At 51.2% G+C, this 16,839-nt stretch overlaps 6 protein-coding genes across 6 annotated transcripts; 2 read left to right on the forward strand and 4 right to left on the reverse strand.

The window, feature by feature from the left end:
• Window positions 1-154: 154 nt before the first annotated feature.
• MIND_00809800 (NmrA domain-containing protein) lies at window positions 155-2,899 on the reverse strand (the record flags this gene model as incomplete). The annotated part of the gene is made up of 7 exons (XM_037364773.1): window positions 155-252; window positions 306-437; window positions 485-950; window positions 1,003-1,041; window positions 1,097-1,162; window positions 1,719-2,092; window positions 2,146-2,899. 7 exons carry the CDS (start codon window positions 2,897-2,899, stop codon window positions 155-157), a joined length of 1,929 nt encoding a protein of 642 aa, XP_037218015.1.
• A 77-nt stretch (window positions 2,900-2,976) lies between these two features.
• MIND_00809900 (Peptidyl-prolyl cis-trans isomerase) lies at window positions 2,977-3,913 on the forward strand (the record flags this gene model as incomplete). The annotated part of the gene is made up of 8 exons (XM_037364774.1): window positions 2,977-3,077; window positions 3,128-3,169; window positions 3,222-3,266; window positions 3,319-3,401; window positions 3,450-3,511; window positions 3,564-3,644; window positions 3,697-3,844; window positions 3,897-3,913. 8 exons carry the CDS (start codon window positions 2,977-2,979, stop codon window positions 3,911-3,913), a joined length of 579 nt encoding a protein of 192 aa, XP_037218016.1.
• Window positions 3,914-4,444: 531 nt separating this feature from the next.
• Window positions 4,445-6,208, reverse strand: MIND_00810000 (Histone deacetylase; the record flags this gene model as incomplete). Its single annotated transcript, XM_037364775.1, has 7 exons — window positions 6,166-6,208; window positions 6,003-6,115; window positions 5,839-5,956; window positions 5,713-5,787; window positions 4,918-5,665; window positions 4,717-4,865; window positions 4,445-4,668 (listed from the first exon to the last, which is right to left on the reverse strand). Exons 1-7 carry the CDS (start codon window positions 6,197-6,199, stop codon window positions 4,445-4,447), a joined length of 1,461 nt encoding a protein of 486 aa, XP_037218017.1. The 5' UTR covers window positions 6,200-6,208.
• Window positions 6,209-6,587: 379 nt separating this feature from the next.
• On the reverse strand, window positions 6,588-9,501 carry MIND_00810100 (Laccase 1; the record flags this gene model as incomplete). The annotated part of the gene is made up of 17 exons (XM_037364776.1): window positions 6,588-6,711; window positions 6,759-6,803; window positions 6,860-6,870; window positions 6,926-7,036; window positions 7,081-7,162; window positions 7,213-7,640; window positions 7,696-7,766; window positions 7,823-8,182; window positions 8,234-8,340; window positions 8,394-8,528; window positions 8,597-8,752; window positions 8,842-8,967; window positions 9,020-9,092; window positions 9,151-9,172; window positions 9,221-9,279; window positions 9,321-9,347; window positions 9,402-9,501. 17 exons carry the CDS (start codon window positions 9,499-9,501, stop codon window positions 6,588-6,590), a joined length of 2,037 nt encoding a protein of 678 aa, XP_037218018.1.
• A 2,947-nt stretch (window positions 9,502-12,448) lies between these two features.
• Window positions 12,449-13,784, forward strand: MIND_00810200 (uncharacterized protein; the record flags this gene model as incomplete). Its single annotated transcript, XM_037364777.1, has 8 exons — window positions 12,449-12,530; window positions 12,582-12,820; window positions 12,870-13,230; window positions 13,294-13,350; window positions 13,403-13,475; window positions 13,523-13,557; window positions 13,604-13,674; window positions 13,722-13,784. The coding sequence occupies 8 exons, from the start codon at window positions 12,449-12,451 to the stop codon at window positions 13,782-13,784; spliced, it is 981 nt and encodes a 326-aa protein (XP_037218019.1).
• Window positions 13,785-13,927: 143 nt separating this feature from the next.
• On the reverse strand, window positions 13,928-15,499 carry MIND_00810300 (STE/STE7/MEK1 protein kinase; the record flags this gene model as incomplete). The annotated part of the gene is made up of 6 exons (XM_037364778.1): window positions 13,928-14,004; window positions 14,054-14,279; window positions 14,330-14,512; window positions 14,564-14,688; window positions 14,740-15,016; window positions 15,131-15,499. 6 exons carry the CDS (start codon window positions 15,497-15,499, stop codon window positions 13,928-13,930), a joined length of 1,257 nt encoding a protein of 418 aa, XP_037218020.1.
• Between the last annotated feature and the right edge of the window lie 1,340 nt (window positions 15,500-16,839).

Below are 16,839 nucleotides of genomic sequence, written 5' to 3' on the forward strand. Positions count from 1 at the left end.
CAAAGCCCACTCAAATTCTTATTTATCACAGGACGATTCTGGTACGATTGCTAGTAGATGGTCCAGCTTCCGGAAGGGAGAAAAACACGATTATTATGAACTGTGGTTGCAACCTGTTTCACTATATCACGCCCGGAGTGTAGGAAAGTTGATCTTAGGCAAGCAACGCGCGCAACCCCACATCTTGCGCAAACTCCTTGAAAGTATGAAGGCGAAGACCTTCGCTGTCTACAGGAGATCCTCCAGCATAAACTGCGTCCAAACGAGGCTCAGTTCTCAAGCTCACAAAGCGAACAACTACTTACACCCAAACTCGTCGGCAAACGCCAAGCTCTCAGCCAAGCTGCTTGCAAAGTGTTGTGGCACTCCTGCATCATTGAGCCGTTGCTCGACGTCTTCCGTCGAGATCTGCTTGTACGTGACCTTCTTTCCAGTGACTGGGATTCTCATAATGAGTAAAGGAAGCCAGAAAATATGTACATGCCTTCAGCAACTGCGTCAGCAATTTCTTCCGGAGTCAGAGCCTCGCTTGCTGTGTTAACTTCCCGACCGTTAGGGAAAACGTCTGCCTCGATGACCTGTTTGACGACAAATTGGCCGTAGTCTCTCTCAACGTCGATAAAAGGAAGCTTCGTCGTCTTTCGCACATTCCACCGAATAATGAGCTCGTCTGGATTGTCAGGATTTTGCTCGATCATGCGAATGGGGCCGGAAGTCTTGGCCATTTGCTGCATGTAGAAGGCCGCTGGGACGATGGCAAAGCCGACTGGAAGAGTTTCTGTCGTGGAGAGGCCGTAAGCTGAGACCGCAGCTTTGCCTTCGAAATGGACCATGCGGGTGTATTTGCCATTGCTTGCGGCGCCAGGGGAAAGGAGGCCGGACCAAATGATACCGCGCATAGTAGAGACGGACTTCGCAGCATCGATGAGCAGTTTTCCTTCAGCGAGTTCCTGTTGATTTGGTCGACAAGCATTGGAGGGCAGCCCAGTGTGAATCACTTACGCGTTCCATACTCATGTGCTCAGAGAAGTTTGTCACCAACTGCTTTGCAGATCAGCCAGAAATGTCAAGAGAAATGGGATTTGTCGTTGCGTACGAACGCATAGTCCGCGCCATCGAAGGCTCGGCGGGCATCCTCCTCCTTGCCAAGGACCAGGTTGACCTGGACCAATTCGACTCCTTGTACTTGGAGCGCAACAGCGGCGGGCTTGCGAGGATCCCGAGCAAGCCCGCGGATTCTGTATGGCCTAGTGGACGCAACCAGTGCTGCGATCACGGAGCCACCTTGTAACCCCGTCGCGCCAACTACCGCGACAAGAGGTGCAGAATACGAAGATGTGGCTGTCATCGGCCCCGGTAGTGTTGCTGGTTCTCGAATTTTCTCGTCTTATGTCTGCCATGGGTTAGCTGACCAAGGTGATGCTTTCTAAGCGATTCGGAGAATTTGTCTCCGAACATTTGTCCGCTACAATTAAGTTATAACGCTTCAAAGCGGAAGAGAAAATGAGATATACAATATATCTTCTGATTCTTCTCTACAGTATAGACAATGTTCGATTTTACATTAAATTCAGGTTTTACTCCTAGTGTTAATTTTAAATTTATCATTCATCTCTCAACGCAACAAAACACTTGGCCCCTCCGTTGAACGGCAGCTCGAGGTCCCTCATGCTGGCCCGCACAAGCCGCTCCGCGCGACACATCTTCATACGCCTTACCACGCCCCATGAGAGCTGTTCCAAGACAATGGACTGGACGGGGTGGTGCTTCGGCGCCAACGCGCCGTCCTTGTCGATAGCATGTCCTTTGCACAGGGCGTAGAACTGGATTATCACGAGGCTGGCGAGGGTGGGCCCGTGGAGCACCGCCTTGAGGCGCGTGTAGTCAGGGAGCACGGGAATGTCGCGCTCTTCGAGGTAAAGGTAGGGCATGAGGAGGATCAGCTTTGTGAGAGTATTTCCGCGCGGGAGGCATTCGAGGAGGGTGGGGAGGGTGTGCTGAAAGTGACTGGCCATCATGGCTAGGTATTCGCGCATATCAAGGTCGTGATGATCTCGCTTGTCCGGATTGAAGCACGGGCAGGGACTTGCTTCTGGAACGGTGTCAAAGCCGGCCGCGGTCCAATGCGTTGTCTCAATCACTCACTGTGGGATGCAAACTTGATGTGTAGACTGGCGAGTATTGCTGCATTATGGCCAATGAACTGCGCCACCTGGTCGGCACGCTTGGGGGCAACTTCTTCACAAAGGTGGATTGTGACTTCCTTTACGATTGGCGCACTCTTGTCCCAAGCGAGCCAATCGAGAAATGGCTCGTCCTCAGGGGCATGGGCGTCGCCGGCGAGGTTAAACTCGAGTGATTCGAGCGCAATGCACGTCCCGTGGAGCAGACAGAACTGGCCTGTCTCTTTAGCGACCCCAGTCCACTCGATTCTGCCCAGCACGAGATGCTTGATCGACCGCATCTTCTGGAGCAACAGCGTGAAGTGCAGGAAGCGGGGGAAACTCATTGCGTGGAGGCCAAGCCGCGTGACTTGCTGCAGGCGGGGGAAGTCCGTGTACGAGCAATGGTTGTATGGCAGATTCAATCGCAGCTCCGTCAGGCCAGCGAGACCCGGTAGTGCCGCCAAAATTTCTTGTAGTTTTTTCCTGTACCGCACAGTATATGTAATGTTTAGCCCGCTCAGATGCACTCTGAGCGTGTTGTGCGGCGACTGGAGGTATTCCAAGAAGCGCTCGAGATCATTGTCGTCACAGACAGAAAGAGGGGCTTCATACAGTCGGTGGCGGGTTGCAGGCAGCCATGCGCGACATACGAGGCCACAGCGGCGCAGGTCGTCATTGTCTACCAGAAGGTCCAGAATGGCGTCCCACAGCTCAGGTGGAAGGGTCGGCTGCATGGATGAAGGCGTCGAGTTCGGGATGAACCAGGTAACAGTGTGACTGTGTGACGCCGACACCTTCCACAATAACCGCGATGGCCACCACGACCCGCCCCATTGTCTTCATGGACATCAACATCGGCGAAACGCCTGCGGGCCGCATTAAGATGGAGCTGTTCAGCGACATCGTGCCCAAGTCAGCCGATCCCCTCAATGAGCACCTGGTGTTCTGACTCGCTTCGGTAGGACAGCAGAAAACTTCCGCCAGCTGTGTACGGGTGAATACCGGTGCGTTTGGCGGGCTTGCGGCGACGGAGCGCTTACTCAGCCAGCCGCGAAGGGTCAACTCGCGTCCGCAGGGATACAAGAACGCGACGTTTCATCGGTGAGTGGGCTTTTTGCGTGGAGTTTTCCTGCATGTTGCTGACTGGATTCAGGATGTACGTTCCCGTTACCTTTTTCTCTCGCTTCCAATTCTTATACTTGTGCCGCGTTAGAGTGCCCAAGTTCATGTGTCAAGGTGCGTGGTTATTTGCTTGCCCCAATCTAATCAGACCATGCCTTGTAGGCGGCGACTTCCTCAAAGGCGACGGCACAGGCAGTTTCTCAATATACGGGGACAAATTCCCAGTAAGCTCCTCCCTTCCCTTCCGCTACACAAACCCAATTCTCTCCAACACAGGATGAGAACTTTATCGAAAAGCACACCGACGCAGGGCTGCTGTCCATGGCCAATTCTGGGCCCAACACTAACGGGTGCCAGGTGCGTCCCCCAATGTCACGTCCCCCCATAGCTGACTCGGACGTGGACATAGTTCTTCATAACCACCGCAAAGTGCGACTTCCTCGACGGGAAGCACGTCGTGTTTGGGCGTGTCATCGAGGGCATGCTCACGCTGCGCAAGATGGAGGCCGTGCAGACGGGGCAGAACAGCCGTCCGAAGCTGGTGGTCAAAATTACCGGTATGTGCCTGATGCCCTAGATACGGTTTACGGAGACTGAGTGGTTGCGCAGAATGCGGGGAGATGTAGTGCAGTCATTTCCGGAGAAGCTGGATCTGTAGGGCTCAGCCAAATACACGATCAGCAAAAGATCACATGTATATGTATCTAAAAGCTTAGCATTGCTTTCACTGAGCTGAAGGGGGGACATGCTTATATCTCGACTACTTGAAATGCACTGAACCACACGAATGTTGCTTCCCTAAGCAGTCTCTGGCCTCAATTCGCACAAGTCCATGAATCTCATCAATTATTGCCCCAAGCTCGACGCGAGTGCAGTGCTACACGCAATACACAATCAAGTAAGCATATTTACCAAAAGCAGAAGGTCGCCTGCCATTTGGGGACATGTATTGTATGTGGTCCTCGAATAGGACATACCGAAAAGACCAGCCGATCTATCTTCACGGTTCGCCTACCACGGCCGATATTCCACAACGTCATGATCCCTCTGATCCAAAAGCTAAATGATTTGGCAGCGCGGCCCATGGTTTTTGCCTGTTATGCGGTCAGACATGACCAGATGGAGATGCGAGATGCAGTTCTTACCTTTCCCCCAGCTTATCGCCCTGCAATCGTTGTCGCCCTTCTGAGATCCGGGTCAGGGGCAAATGCAAAGAATGTTCTCTTCCGCGCGCCACCGGACTCCTGCTCCTGGTACTGGTTCGTGACGATGCTCATGTGCCTCCGCCTCGGTACTGTTTCGTCACGATTACTATCGTTTTCGGAGTCAGAATCATCAGAGTCGGATTGGTTGGCGAGGTCTGACGCCTCTTGCATCCTTCCTACAGCATATAGTAAGAAACGGGGAACACGCGGGCGGAGACACGCACGAGCAAGTTCCCTGTCCATGTGTTTGTCTCTGGTACTTCGCAAATCTGATGAGGGGAGAAGATGCCGGTGTAGCGACTCGCGGGGCACATCCTGCAGACCCACAGAAGGGGCTGGAGGGAGCTCGGACAACTGCTCCAATGCCCTTTGCCTGGCCAACCGGCTCATCAGTAAAAAAAATATGGCGGCGGACATATCTGTACCTGACACGAGGGAGCGACCCATCCCGCAGATTCAAGTCCTCCATGTTGCTAGGCAAGACCTCTAGCCGATAGCGCGGCCCAAACCACTCGAATGACTCGCAATGCGGCAACACGGGGTTCTCGTCAATAACCCCTTCCTCCCCAACGGCACAAGCAGTCTCGTAGGTCCACGCACGCGCGACATTCTTCACGGTATACCCCCCACCTCCAAGTAGCACGAGCGGGATGTTTTTTGCGCGCAACCATTTGACACAGTTTGCGTGGCCATGCATGCTCAGATTGAAGCAGCCCAGCTTGTCTCCGGCCAGCGAATCCGCGCCACATTGTAGGACAACTGTGCTGGGTTGATAAACATCGAGTATCTTGCCAACAACGGGCTCGAAAATACTCTGGAAGGCCGCGTCGCTGATTCCGTCATTGAGTGGGATATTGACCGCATATCTATGTCCTTTGCCACTTCCTCGATCCTCCTGGGCGCCGGTTCCGGGGAAGTAGTTACCGAACTTGTGGAAGCTGCAGGTAAGGACCCGGTCGGTTGTGTAGAATGCCTCCTCGACACCGTCACCATGGTGGCAGTCTATGTCGATGTATAGAACTCGGGGCATGGAGCGGAGGAGTTCGAGGATGCATAGGACGATGTCGTTGACGTAGCAAAACCCGGAGGCCTCGCTCTTCTTTGCGTGATGGAGACCGCCAGCCCAATTGATAGCGATGTCAGCGGCGCCGTCAGCAACACGTTGCGCAGCAGCTTCAAAGGGTCAGAGAGGAAGAAGAGGGAAGACTGGTCAGGCGCACCAATGGAGCCCCCAGCAGAGATCGAGCTGAATTCGAATAGACCTTCAAATGGAGGGTTGTCTTCTCCAACTAGAACTGCAAATGGGAGTTAACAATACTGGAGGCGGGCAAGCAGAAACGACGCACATCTCGTTCCGCCAAAACTAAGCTCTGCAAACGTCTCTGGGGTAACTTTACTGAGGAACTGAATGTATTCATCGGTATGGAATGCCGTGAGTGCCTCCGCCGACGTACGTTTCGGTTTCTGTTCCAGTGTAAGTGTTGAGTCTATAGTGTGGTTATCCACGCACCAGAACATGGAGCTTTCCCAGCAGGTCATACGCAGAGACAAGGTCATGGGTCATCTTGACGCGATGCGGTTTGAGGAATTGGTGTAGGCCAAATGTGTACGCTCCAACATCGGCTATGTGTTTCCATTTAGTCGTCGTACTATTGGGGGCAAACAGGGCTTACGATCGTAGTAATAGGCAACTCTTCGGTGAGACATGGGTGCTGGAAAGCAGTGAGGTAACACTGGTAACACTGTGACTCAGAGCCAGAAACTCAGCTCCAGTACATGTTAGAGTTACTAGAGGTTCAAACGTTCAAGTGCATTGCAAATTAAAAGGAGGAAAGATCATCTCACCACCGTGAATGAGCTTAGACCTGCTTAGACTTGGACTTGTTCAATCGTACTTATTTCCACGTGCGTGCGCTTTGGGCTCATCGTTGTGGTTCTTAAAATTGAATGATAATGCTATAGCATGTAGAAAGACCTAACACAACTACTAACATGCAATAGTGTCGCGACATGATCACTAACGTGGGTCCATCCGATGCCAGGTTTGGAAGTTAAAGATAGTGATAAATAGAATTTCGAATTGTTGTCCTGCACTCTATTGACCACCAAGCTGGTTGGATGACAACGCATCGTAAGTCGGGCAAAGCGTGCCCCAAGCATCAGGCTGGACAGAGTTGGCGATTGTGTCGGTATCTTCCGCGAAGACAATAGCAAGACCGCTATATCAGAGTTTAGACTCATTAAATGATAACGGCAATAACCATACACTTCAAGATGAAAGTCGATGTGGCAATGGAGGAACCAGGGCCCGCTTTAAAAGACGTCATAACTAATTGGACTGGTTGGGGAAGCGAACTGCGAGCTCACGCGTTATCTGTCTGGAAACGGATAGTGACATTATCGCTAAAGGAACATGAGCGAATATCGATCGACATGCGAAAAGACTTGCCTGGTCGAGGAGCCGGTCGTCACAGTATCTCTAAGAACGGGGTCTATGTAGTTGTAAGTTGAGTTCCCCGCGCTGCGGACGACCCAGAAGTTGTGCTGAATCAAATGAGAACAGGTGGACGATAGTGAAGACGACGAACACCATGCAAGTGGAAAGGATGCGGAGCGCCAACAGTCCCACCAGGAATGGATACTTCGATGACGGAATTGGGTGGAAGAGTGCTGTATGGAATCAACCAATGGCAAATTCGATGAAAGGAGAAATTGCGCACAAAACGCTGCCCACAGGGAGCAAGTCAGCGGCAGTATGAGCCCCACTCAAGATCTGAAGTAACACTGGCGCTGTCGGGGGAACAAACTGGGCTCCATTGACCGTGAAGTTGGCACCATTAAAACCGATAACAAGATTGAAGTTGGCATCGGCGCCGCCAACGACAGAGGCTCCTGGAACGGGGGTAGCGATAAGTGGGTGGAGGTCGGTTTCCACAAGGGGAGTAGTTGAGCTGACTAGTGGTGTCACTGGGTCGACCGTCGCTGCTCCAGAGTAGCGCAGAATGGCCGAGTTGATGCCATTGTCAAAGCCGGTTGTACCACTGTTGGCTACGGTGCGTATCCAGTAATTGTCAACAGGCTGGTTGGCAGTGAGGACAAAAGAGTATCGTTGGCCAGCATATATTTGAATTGAGTCAACAGACAACGGCTAAAAGGTCAAGTATAAGCGAGCGAAACGGAGATGCAAATTTCCCGTAAAGTACCTGTGTGTTGACCCCATCCACCTCAATTATTGTCATTGTGTGGTTGTCGATGCTGAAGATAAAGTTTGGGTCTGAGCACGGATCAAATCATGAGCGCCGGTGACATAGATAAACTTAGTTTAAATACCGCAAGAAAGAGACGCAAGACGGAAACGGTATCGCGTGTTTTGCGTAACGGAGATGACGGCGAGTTGCGATGTCGGACCACCAGCAAAGCGCCCAAGGCCATTAATGAGTGTCGAATCAAGAGTGGGAGGAAGAGCAAGGGTGTGAGCGGGGGCGTGGTACCAGTCAGCGAGGGTAATAACAGTGGTGTCATCATCGACATCGTACAGACTTGCATGAGGGTCGTTGGGGTCATAGACTGAATGGAAGCCGGGCGTGAGATTTGCGGAGAAAGCAGCAGATATATTTGACCCACCGACCATAACCCCACGTAGGCCATCGCAGTACTGTGTTGATAGATGTGAATGATACCAATATGTTCCTAAAAGTATGTCCAGGTGAGCTGCAGCTTTGAGACAATGACCACACTGACCAGCCTGATTCGCTGTCGAAAACTCATACAAGAAGGAGTCGTTCTGGGCAATCGGACATTGTGTGACAAATGCAGGACCGTCAGCCCACGAGCTATTCAATTGGAAGCTATGTATGAATGAGTGCTTCAGAACGATCAGCAGAATCAACTTGACGCTTACAATCCATGCCAATGAATGGAGCTACTGAGTAGCATCGTTGCATCCGTGAGGGAGTCGATTACATTCAGTTGAAAGGTGTCGCCAACATTGGCTTTGATGATAGGTCCGGGTATGGTGCCGCCAGCGGTGACAGCCCTGAAAAACAGATGAGTAATATTCAAGACGGGAAAAGTGAGCATATGTTGGTAAGCTCAGCAGCTTACGAGCGGTTGAAGCCATCAGGGGCGACTTGAGCATTGACGAGGGTGAGGTCTGTGACAGGCCCAATTGCGGCGAATGCTGGAGCAGCAAGAACAAGGGCAAGAAATGAAGAGGTCAGCATCCGAAGGCAAGTAGAATAGAGGAAGGAAAAGAGGCCACTGCGCTTTTATAACGGTCTGGACTGGCATATTTGAGTGAATCTGAGATCTCACACTGTGGCAAATGCTACTGAATTCGACAACAATACAGCACAAGAGCCCGAGCGTCGGACGATAGAACGAGCAGGGTGACCTGATGCGGTCGCACGGAGAGTACTAGCTTGATCGCAGTCCTTGTCCGACTATCCGAATGCGACCGTGCGGAGCGGGGTGCCCTAAAAAAAGTGCATATAAGAACCAGTAGCGTTTGTAGTGCATATCACACACACACCATGTTCAAAACCGTTCTTGCTCTTGCTGCCCTTGTCTGCCTTGTTGTCGTATGTCCCCATTTCTTCACCTGAAGAATGCTTTACGATGAACAAACCATAGGCGCTACCAAATGGACAAGTCTTCACCGCGACACGTGAATATCAGACACTTACTGATGTGTAAGTGCATGATCCTTAAACCATGCTAGTGGCTGACCTCAGAACTTAAATCTCCCCTAGAGAGCCGTTCTTCGTGACAAAGACCACTACTATCACCTGGACGTGAGTTTATAAAACGCATTTTGACTTCGTCTCACCTCCGTAAAGTGCAAGCCCTAGCACCACTGTTGCTCACCCAACCGGCACCGTAGTTGACGACGCGTAGTGGATATACTTACTACCTATGCCACTCGGACTTGAATCGAGTAACGAATCATCGTGTTTGGTGACATCAGTGAAGTTGAATTCGGTTCTGGGTATATGTGGTTGACCGACCATGAGAGAACGGAAAGAATTCCAGTAGACTAGTCACACTACTGTGACAGTTGATGATTTGATGGGATACTGTGCTTCCCCGTGACTGTGCAATCTCCCCTTGACTGTGTAATCACAGTTGCCTGCTCACTGTCGCTCCAATCTACCTCCGGTACCATCCGGAAAACCTTCTTTAGCATATGTAGCATTGATATCCCAAATATTTTATATATCCGCGCTAAATTGCTGAACCGGTGCAGTGACCGACATCATGACTTGGGTAATATTTTCACCAAAACAACACATTTCGACTAATTGAAGTGTAGGGCTATATCAAAGTGACTTTGGGGGGGCCTAGAGACCCATATAGAAGGTCTAAACTCTTAGAATACTCTCTCATGAAATAATTGTAGCACAATGGACAGTTTGGGCCACTTGTGACACCGTGTCACATACGCATCAAATCTATCGGCAGGTCCAGATAAGACGGAGAGAGCAAGCTGTGAGGGATTTTTGTGCTGAATAGGACTCTATGTGATGGTATGGGTACATGTTGCACCTTGAGGACCAAGAAAGCACTCATTAGGACTGATATTGGGTGTTTTAGTAAAAATATTACCCAAGTTATGATGTCGGTCACTGCACCGGTTCAGCAATTTAGCGCGGATATATAAAATATTTGGTATATCAATGCTACATATGCTAAAGAAGGTTTTCCGGATGGTACCGGAGGTAGATTGGAGCGACAGTGAGCAGGCAACTGTGATTACACAGTCGAGGGGAGATTGCACAGTCACGGGGAAGCACAGTACGGTAAGTACTAAGTAGTTGACCGATGGCCCTCGACGCTCCGTCGGACCCGAAGAAGTGGTTTCGACGCAAGAAGCTGGGACTTAGAGTCTGCAGATAATATGTGATCCGAGTCAAACTGTCGAAGCACAGGCTGAATCCTGATGCATCCTCGAATTCGGAACCGAATTTTGGACGGACATGACTTCAACAATTTCACATCCTTTACGACTCGGACCTGGGCTAAGTTGGGGGATATGATAGATATGTGTGCCCATGGAATGGTTGCACCATGAAGAAGATTCTTTACTAGTTAGTATCCGCAGCTTCAGGCATCCAAATCGCCGCACCGCAACAGCTTGAAGGCTCACAGCCTGAGTGTTAGAGCTTGATAACGTTGAGCCAGGTTGATCGCGACTGCGGAGTACATATCAATACTGGACACTGTATTTACTTGCATCCCGGGCCTGAGAGCAGAATATACTATCATAGGGATAAACATGATCAATGATCATATCAGGCTGACAACTTGGTTGCCCATACCGACGCAAAAAAGACTCTAAGAACGGCCTCTAAAATGTTTTCCATTCCTTCAATCGAATGTTCGTCCAGGCCGATGATGCCGAGTATTCCCACGCACAGCCACGCTTTGCAGTCAACGTCTTCCAACACAAGTGCAATATCTCTTCGACGATTAAGCGCGAGAACATGGCCGCCCTGGTACGGATAGATTGCACGTGGGATCCTTGAAGCCATCTTCTTCTTCCGTATTGGAACCACGACGCGTCGGACGCGAAGGGAACTTGAAGGAGAACTCTGCAATTTTCGTCACCAATACTCCTCGGCAACCTGCTTCACCTTTGTGCCAATACAAGATATCCACCACCTACAGCTTCCCAGATGTAGACCTCTTCCAGGGTTGCTCAGGCCCAAGCCTTTCGGCTAAGGGTTTCGCTGCCACGAAGAACTGGCCAACTTCTCGGGATGCCGTCCGTGGTCTCGGCCGTGGCACGAACAAAAATGAGCTGGCGGGCATTCTCCGTTTTACACCAATAGCTCGGACGAGCCACACGCATTAACGCATGTAGACGTCTTGGGAATGGATCGCCGGTAGAGTGAAGCAGACTTTTGAAGACATTCCATGTGTGTTGTCAGCCTTTGGAAGGAACAATTCGAATGATAAAGGTGCGCCAGATGTTTAGTGATGATGAGATGCCTTTCTCTAATTGCGCTGCTCAGCTCATACGGTCCCGTCGCTTGTCACCAGAAAAGGAGACTCGAGAGACGCCTGCTCTTTCGTGGCGACAGTCTGCAGCCCGACGGAGCTCGAACCATTCTCCTTTCAAGCTAACGCTTAACTTATCGATGCCCGAAGAATCAAGGAGGATGTCGAGCACTTCCCTATTTCGTTGCGTGGTTTTGTGCAGCATCGAGCAGCATAAGGCGGAGAACCAAGAAGCCTGTCGATAGTGACCTATCCCCTGGCAGAAGAATAATGAACGAAGATTCGATGCATAGAAGTCGCACTCTTACCTGGATTTTGGTTCAATCGCTGCATTTGCAACCAAGACTGCTAAATCTATTCACACTGCCCATCCAATTCGAACCTTTCCGAGAAGCCTCTGACGGATGCGAACTCGGCGAGGCCCATGGATGATTCACCGCGGCTCCAGTCTATTGCGTAACTGCCACGGCATTGCACTGTCGTCTCGACTCGTCTGCCTCCGTCTGAATTAACCCATAGCTGCATTGAAGACCCCAAAAAGTCTTCATATTCAAACTCGTGAGGGAAATCCAGGGCAGCGTCGAGTCTTAAACCGTGTTCACCCCCAGAACGATAAATTTTGATATCGAGGCCATTATGCTTGGTGACCTGTCGGAAGGAAGGGAGATCATGATCGATAACTTTTCTGCTGTCATTCCTTGGTGACCCTGTCGCAGATTTTCGAGATCCGGTGCGGCCGGCGTTGACGCGCGTTCCAGTTGACGTCGCAAATCCCGGCGGGCGTGTTATCTGGAGGGAGATGACGATTGCGCACTGCCGATCCTGGTCACCGATGGCTTCCGGCGAGCGCTGAATGATAAATCCAGCTCAAGCAGATCCCGATATTCGGCAATTGAAGGCGAATTAAAGCAGCGGAGCCGCCTCAGCACACCCTCAACATTCTAACCAAGCTTCGACATGTCTCTTCCAACTTTTGGTTCCTCCACCACCGCAGAGGAGGCGGCTGATGTGCTTTCCAACGTAATTTCTGGCAAGAACGGTACGATCCTGACATTATTTTGTTCAGCTGGGACTAATACCCCCCTACCAGTACTTGTCACCGGAACGTCGCTCGAGGGTATCGGCTTTGAAACCGCGCGGGCCATTGCAAAACACGCCGCACTCGTCGTCATTACCGGGTACAACAAGGACCGCCTCCAACTCTCCGTGGATGCTATCCGCAAGGACAAACCGGCTGCTCAAATTCGCCCGCTCGTGCTCAATCTCGCGTCGCTGTCGGCCATTAGAGAAACGGCCAAAGAAATCAATGGTTACGCTGAGCCAATCCATGTATGTTTCGGCTGTTCATGGCTTGTTAAAATCCACTAACGCGTTGAAGGTCGTCATCCATAACGCCGCCGATACTAGTGGTGTCTACTCCGTCACTGCAGACGATATCGAAGGACAAATGGCCGTCGCCCATTTCGGGCCATTCCTCTTGACTAAGCTCATTCTCCCGAAAATCCTCGCCAGTAAGACCGCCAAATGGACCCCGCGTATCGTGCTTGTGTCCTCGCTTGCGCATTCGATGGGCCCCGGCATAGAGCTCACTGCCTCCGCCTTGCGCAAGCCGGCCACGGGGCCCGAAACCAGCTACTTCCTCCGCTACCACGAAGCCAAGTCGGCAAACGTGCTATTTGCGCTGGGCCTCGCCAATCGCGGCGCGGGAAAACTCAGGGCGTATAGCCTGCATCCCGGAGGTATGTACTATGGCAGCGCGCGCCGCGCAGCGAGTTTTGGCTTACTATTAACGTGTTCTTCAGCTATCTACACGAACGTCTTCATGAAGGATACCGCAATCCCGATGCTCAAGTCAGTTGGTAAGTTTGAGGATTCCGCTTTTGGATAGATTCGGATTGTGATGCGAGACAGGGCTTTTGAACGAGGATGCCACACCCAACACGGAGGCACATGAATGGAAGACCATTCCCCAGGGCGCATCTACGTAAGGCACACCTGCATCCTTCAGAGGCTACTAAAACTCCCGACTAGCTCGGTCGTCGCTGCGTTTGATCCTCGTCTTGACGGTTTGGCTGACCATCGTCCTTGAGCGTTTCGCTGACTTCGGCGCAGATAAATCCGGTGCTTACCTCGTTGATGGTGCCGAGGCCAATGCGCAACGGGCTCCAATCTGCTCCGAGTTGGTAGGTCTACCAATTGCTTCGGCGCTTCGCATTACTGACCTCGCCAGGCGAACGCAGACAAGCTTTGGAAGCTCACCGAAGAGATTCTTGGCGAGGAGTTCGTTCTATAATTACTTTGGCTGTCAATGCGTGTTAAAGGGTGTCTACAAACAAACAGTACAAGTTTTCCGTATGCTTGGGATCTATCAAAGATATACTGGTAATCGTTCGTCAGGTTGTGCATGTCATATTCCATGTGCAGAGAGTCATCATGTCATCGCCTTAAAAGGTTTTCGTCCATTCGGTCATGTCCACTCCGTTCTGTCGTGACTCCCTTATCCAAGGCATTTCCTACAACTGACCGTTAGTCAAGCCGACAAGAGGACGAAACAAGTCGCACGAATAGCCCCCGTCAGCCCCGTCCTCTTCTCGCCATCCTTCTCCAGACATGCATCCACGAACTTCTCTGCGTCATGCCCGAATTTACCCGAGGGCAACCGGGGGGCGGGCTCGTGGACAATTTGGTGCATTAGCTCGATGATACTTAGTGTCATGCCGCCTCCATGGAGCGAGACACCTTTGCTTCGTCGTTTCGAACGGCGTTTGGATGTTGGCGAGCTGGGAATCTATAATCGTGGTCAAGGGTCTCTTCAGTAATCAGGGGATGGATATATACTGTGAGCGAAACCCGATGAGTTGCCGGCGGTGTCCTGTGTCCTTCACCCTCCAAATCCGAGTCGTTGTCCGAATCGAAGGAGCCCGAGAACGGGAATTGACCAACGATGAGCTCAATGAGGGTTATGCCCAGCGACCAGATGTCTGATTTGACGGAGTAGGTCGCGCCTTGAATGCGCTCCGGCTACATGGACCATTAACAATATGCTTGAATAGATGAAGCAGCTTCACGCACACTCATGTAAATGGACGTGCCAACGAAGGTGTTGGCAATGGAGTTGATAAGCTCCCCAGAAACACCGAAGTCGCATAGCTTGATTTCGCCTTGTGAATTGCACAATATATTCGAGGGCTTGATGTCTAGGAACAACATTAGCGCCAGCGAGAAAGAACAAGACATCGATTTCGCACCTCGGTGGATGATCCTATGTTCATCATACAAGTACCGCTGCCCTTCCAACACCGCAACAGCTACTTTGCCGACCACCTTGACGTCGATGGGCCCAATGCGCTTGTAAATGGCGTCGAACGAGCCCTTGTCCATGAACTCCATACATAGACAGATGTTTGGCTCTGCGAGGTATGCGCCGTAGGAAGACACGATGAACCGCGAGTCGCAGTCATGCATGATCTGGAGCTCGAGCAAGATCTTTTTCCGCTCCGCCGGTTTCGCGTCAATCAGAACGACCTGCGGGAAGAAAGGCGCAATTAGCAAAGGCGGGCGCCGCAAGGGGAATCAAAACGTTGGTCCCCCGGGCTTCCACCAACACGAAATCGAGACTGGAAGTAGACACACACACACCTTTTTTGCCATGATGGTCCCTGACTTCACATGCTGCACCTTCATCACGCTTCCGCCGTTCCCGCTCCCCAGCTCCTGCAGACTGGTGAAATCGTCGTTCTTGAGATCGAACTCCCGTTTCTTCGTGTTTTTCGCGTCGAGCGCCGCGAGTCTGCTGGACAGCGACGCGGCATCAGCTTGCGGGGAGGTCAGGTCGATAGCCGTTGCGTTTGTGCCGTCGTGTAGAGGCCGGTGACCGTGAGGGGTCGGTGCTCTTGGACCTAGGGGCGCAAGGCGGGTCGGGTGGGGCTCTTCTAGGTTGCTAGCGAGGGGACGATTCGCCACGGGGAGCTGCAGATTGCGGAAGTTGCGCTTTTGGCGAACGGACATGGTTGGGAGAAGAAGAGGAGGGAGGCGTTTGCCGCCGAAGCGCTAGCCATCCTTGGCCAACGGCATTGGTGGTATCTTGGAGACGACCCGGAATATGAAGTGAGGAGATTGACGGAATGCGGTGTCTTGTTTTGCTGATTTTTTTCGGCCGTTTCGGCTGTCATCAAGGCCTAGAACGCCGTCTTGATCCAGGCTGTGCGTTCCGCGGATTGATCAGTCAGAGCGTATAGCATGGATTTTCATGCAGTTTGTGCACATATTGGTTGGTTATGTTGACCAGAAACAAGTCTAAGCTGACTGTAACTACTTTATCGGACTTCATCTATGATGTGACGCACCGGGTGCGTCACATGCCTACACCTGCTTTGCTTTCTACCAACACCTCACCCTTTATCATGTCTTCCAAATCCGAAATGAAAGACGAGAACTATTATTTTGACGATGGAGACTGTGTGTTCTGTGTCAGTGGGGTCTTTTTCAAGGCATACTATTTATTTCCAAGTCAAGGGTATAGAGCTAATAACAGAATGTAGCTACACAGGGCTATCCTTGGCAGAGATCCAGACTCGATGTTTCGGACAATGTTTGCACTGCCTCAAGGATCAAAAACCCAGAAACCTACAAGTACTCTTGAATATGATGTGATGATAGCAGATGATTCTTTGGATGATTTTCGTGCCCTATGCTGGATCTCCTATGCATTGTGAGCAAATATATTCTGCACTTCAATTTAGCTGACTCCTGTTCAATCAAAGGCCATCTGAGACACATCTGCAGTTCACCCAGCCAGCTAATGTTCCCAGACTGCTAAGTGTGGTGAAGATGGCACAAAAATATTCTATGACACAATTTGAGGGATGGGCCTTTACAATGCTCCATGCACAATGTGGAACCAAAGCGCCACTGAACTATGCAGAAATTTGCACAGAGGACATGCTTGCACAGATGCTTAAACTTTCTTTGGCTTGTGAGGCCACAACTTTTGCTGCTGTTATTATGTCAACTTGGCTGGCACGCATAAGCAAAGGGCGAGTTCCTGGCAACACGAGCACTAACACTGGGTGAGCAGCAAGAACCACCTCTCCGCACCTTTGTCACACATCTTTATATGCGCATAAATGCAGCACTTGCTATTGATGCCTCTGAAGAGGCCATCTCTGCCCTTGGACTCACAGAGGTGCAATGCCTTCGGTTGCTGTCAGGTTATGCACGACTTTGTGGTGCCTGGAATGCCTGTCGAGCCAAGGCAGCTGAAGGAACAAGTTACAGAAGCTCTGGTCCCTCTCGCATATCAGATAACTGTACTGACCACAGTGCCTGTGAGACATTGTGGAAGCATG

Source organism: Mycena indigotica, assembly GCF_014461135.1.
Source record: "Mycena indigotica strain 171206Taipei chromosome Unknown Mind.scaff0007, whole genome shotgun sequence".
Classification (NCBI taxonomy): domain Eukaryota; kingdom Fungi; phylum Basidiomycota; class Agaricomycetes; order Agaricales; family Mycenaceae; genus Mycena; species Mycena indigotica.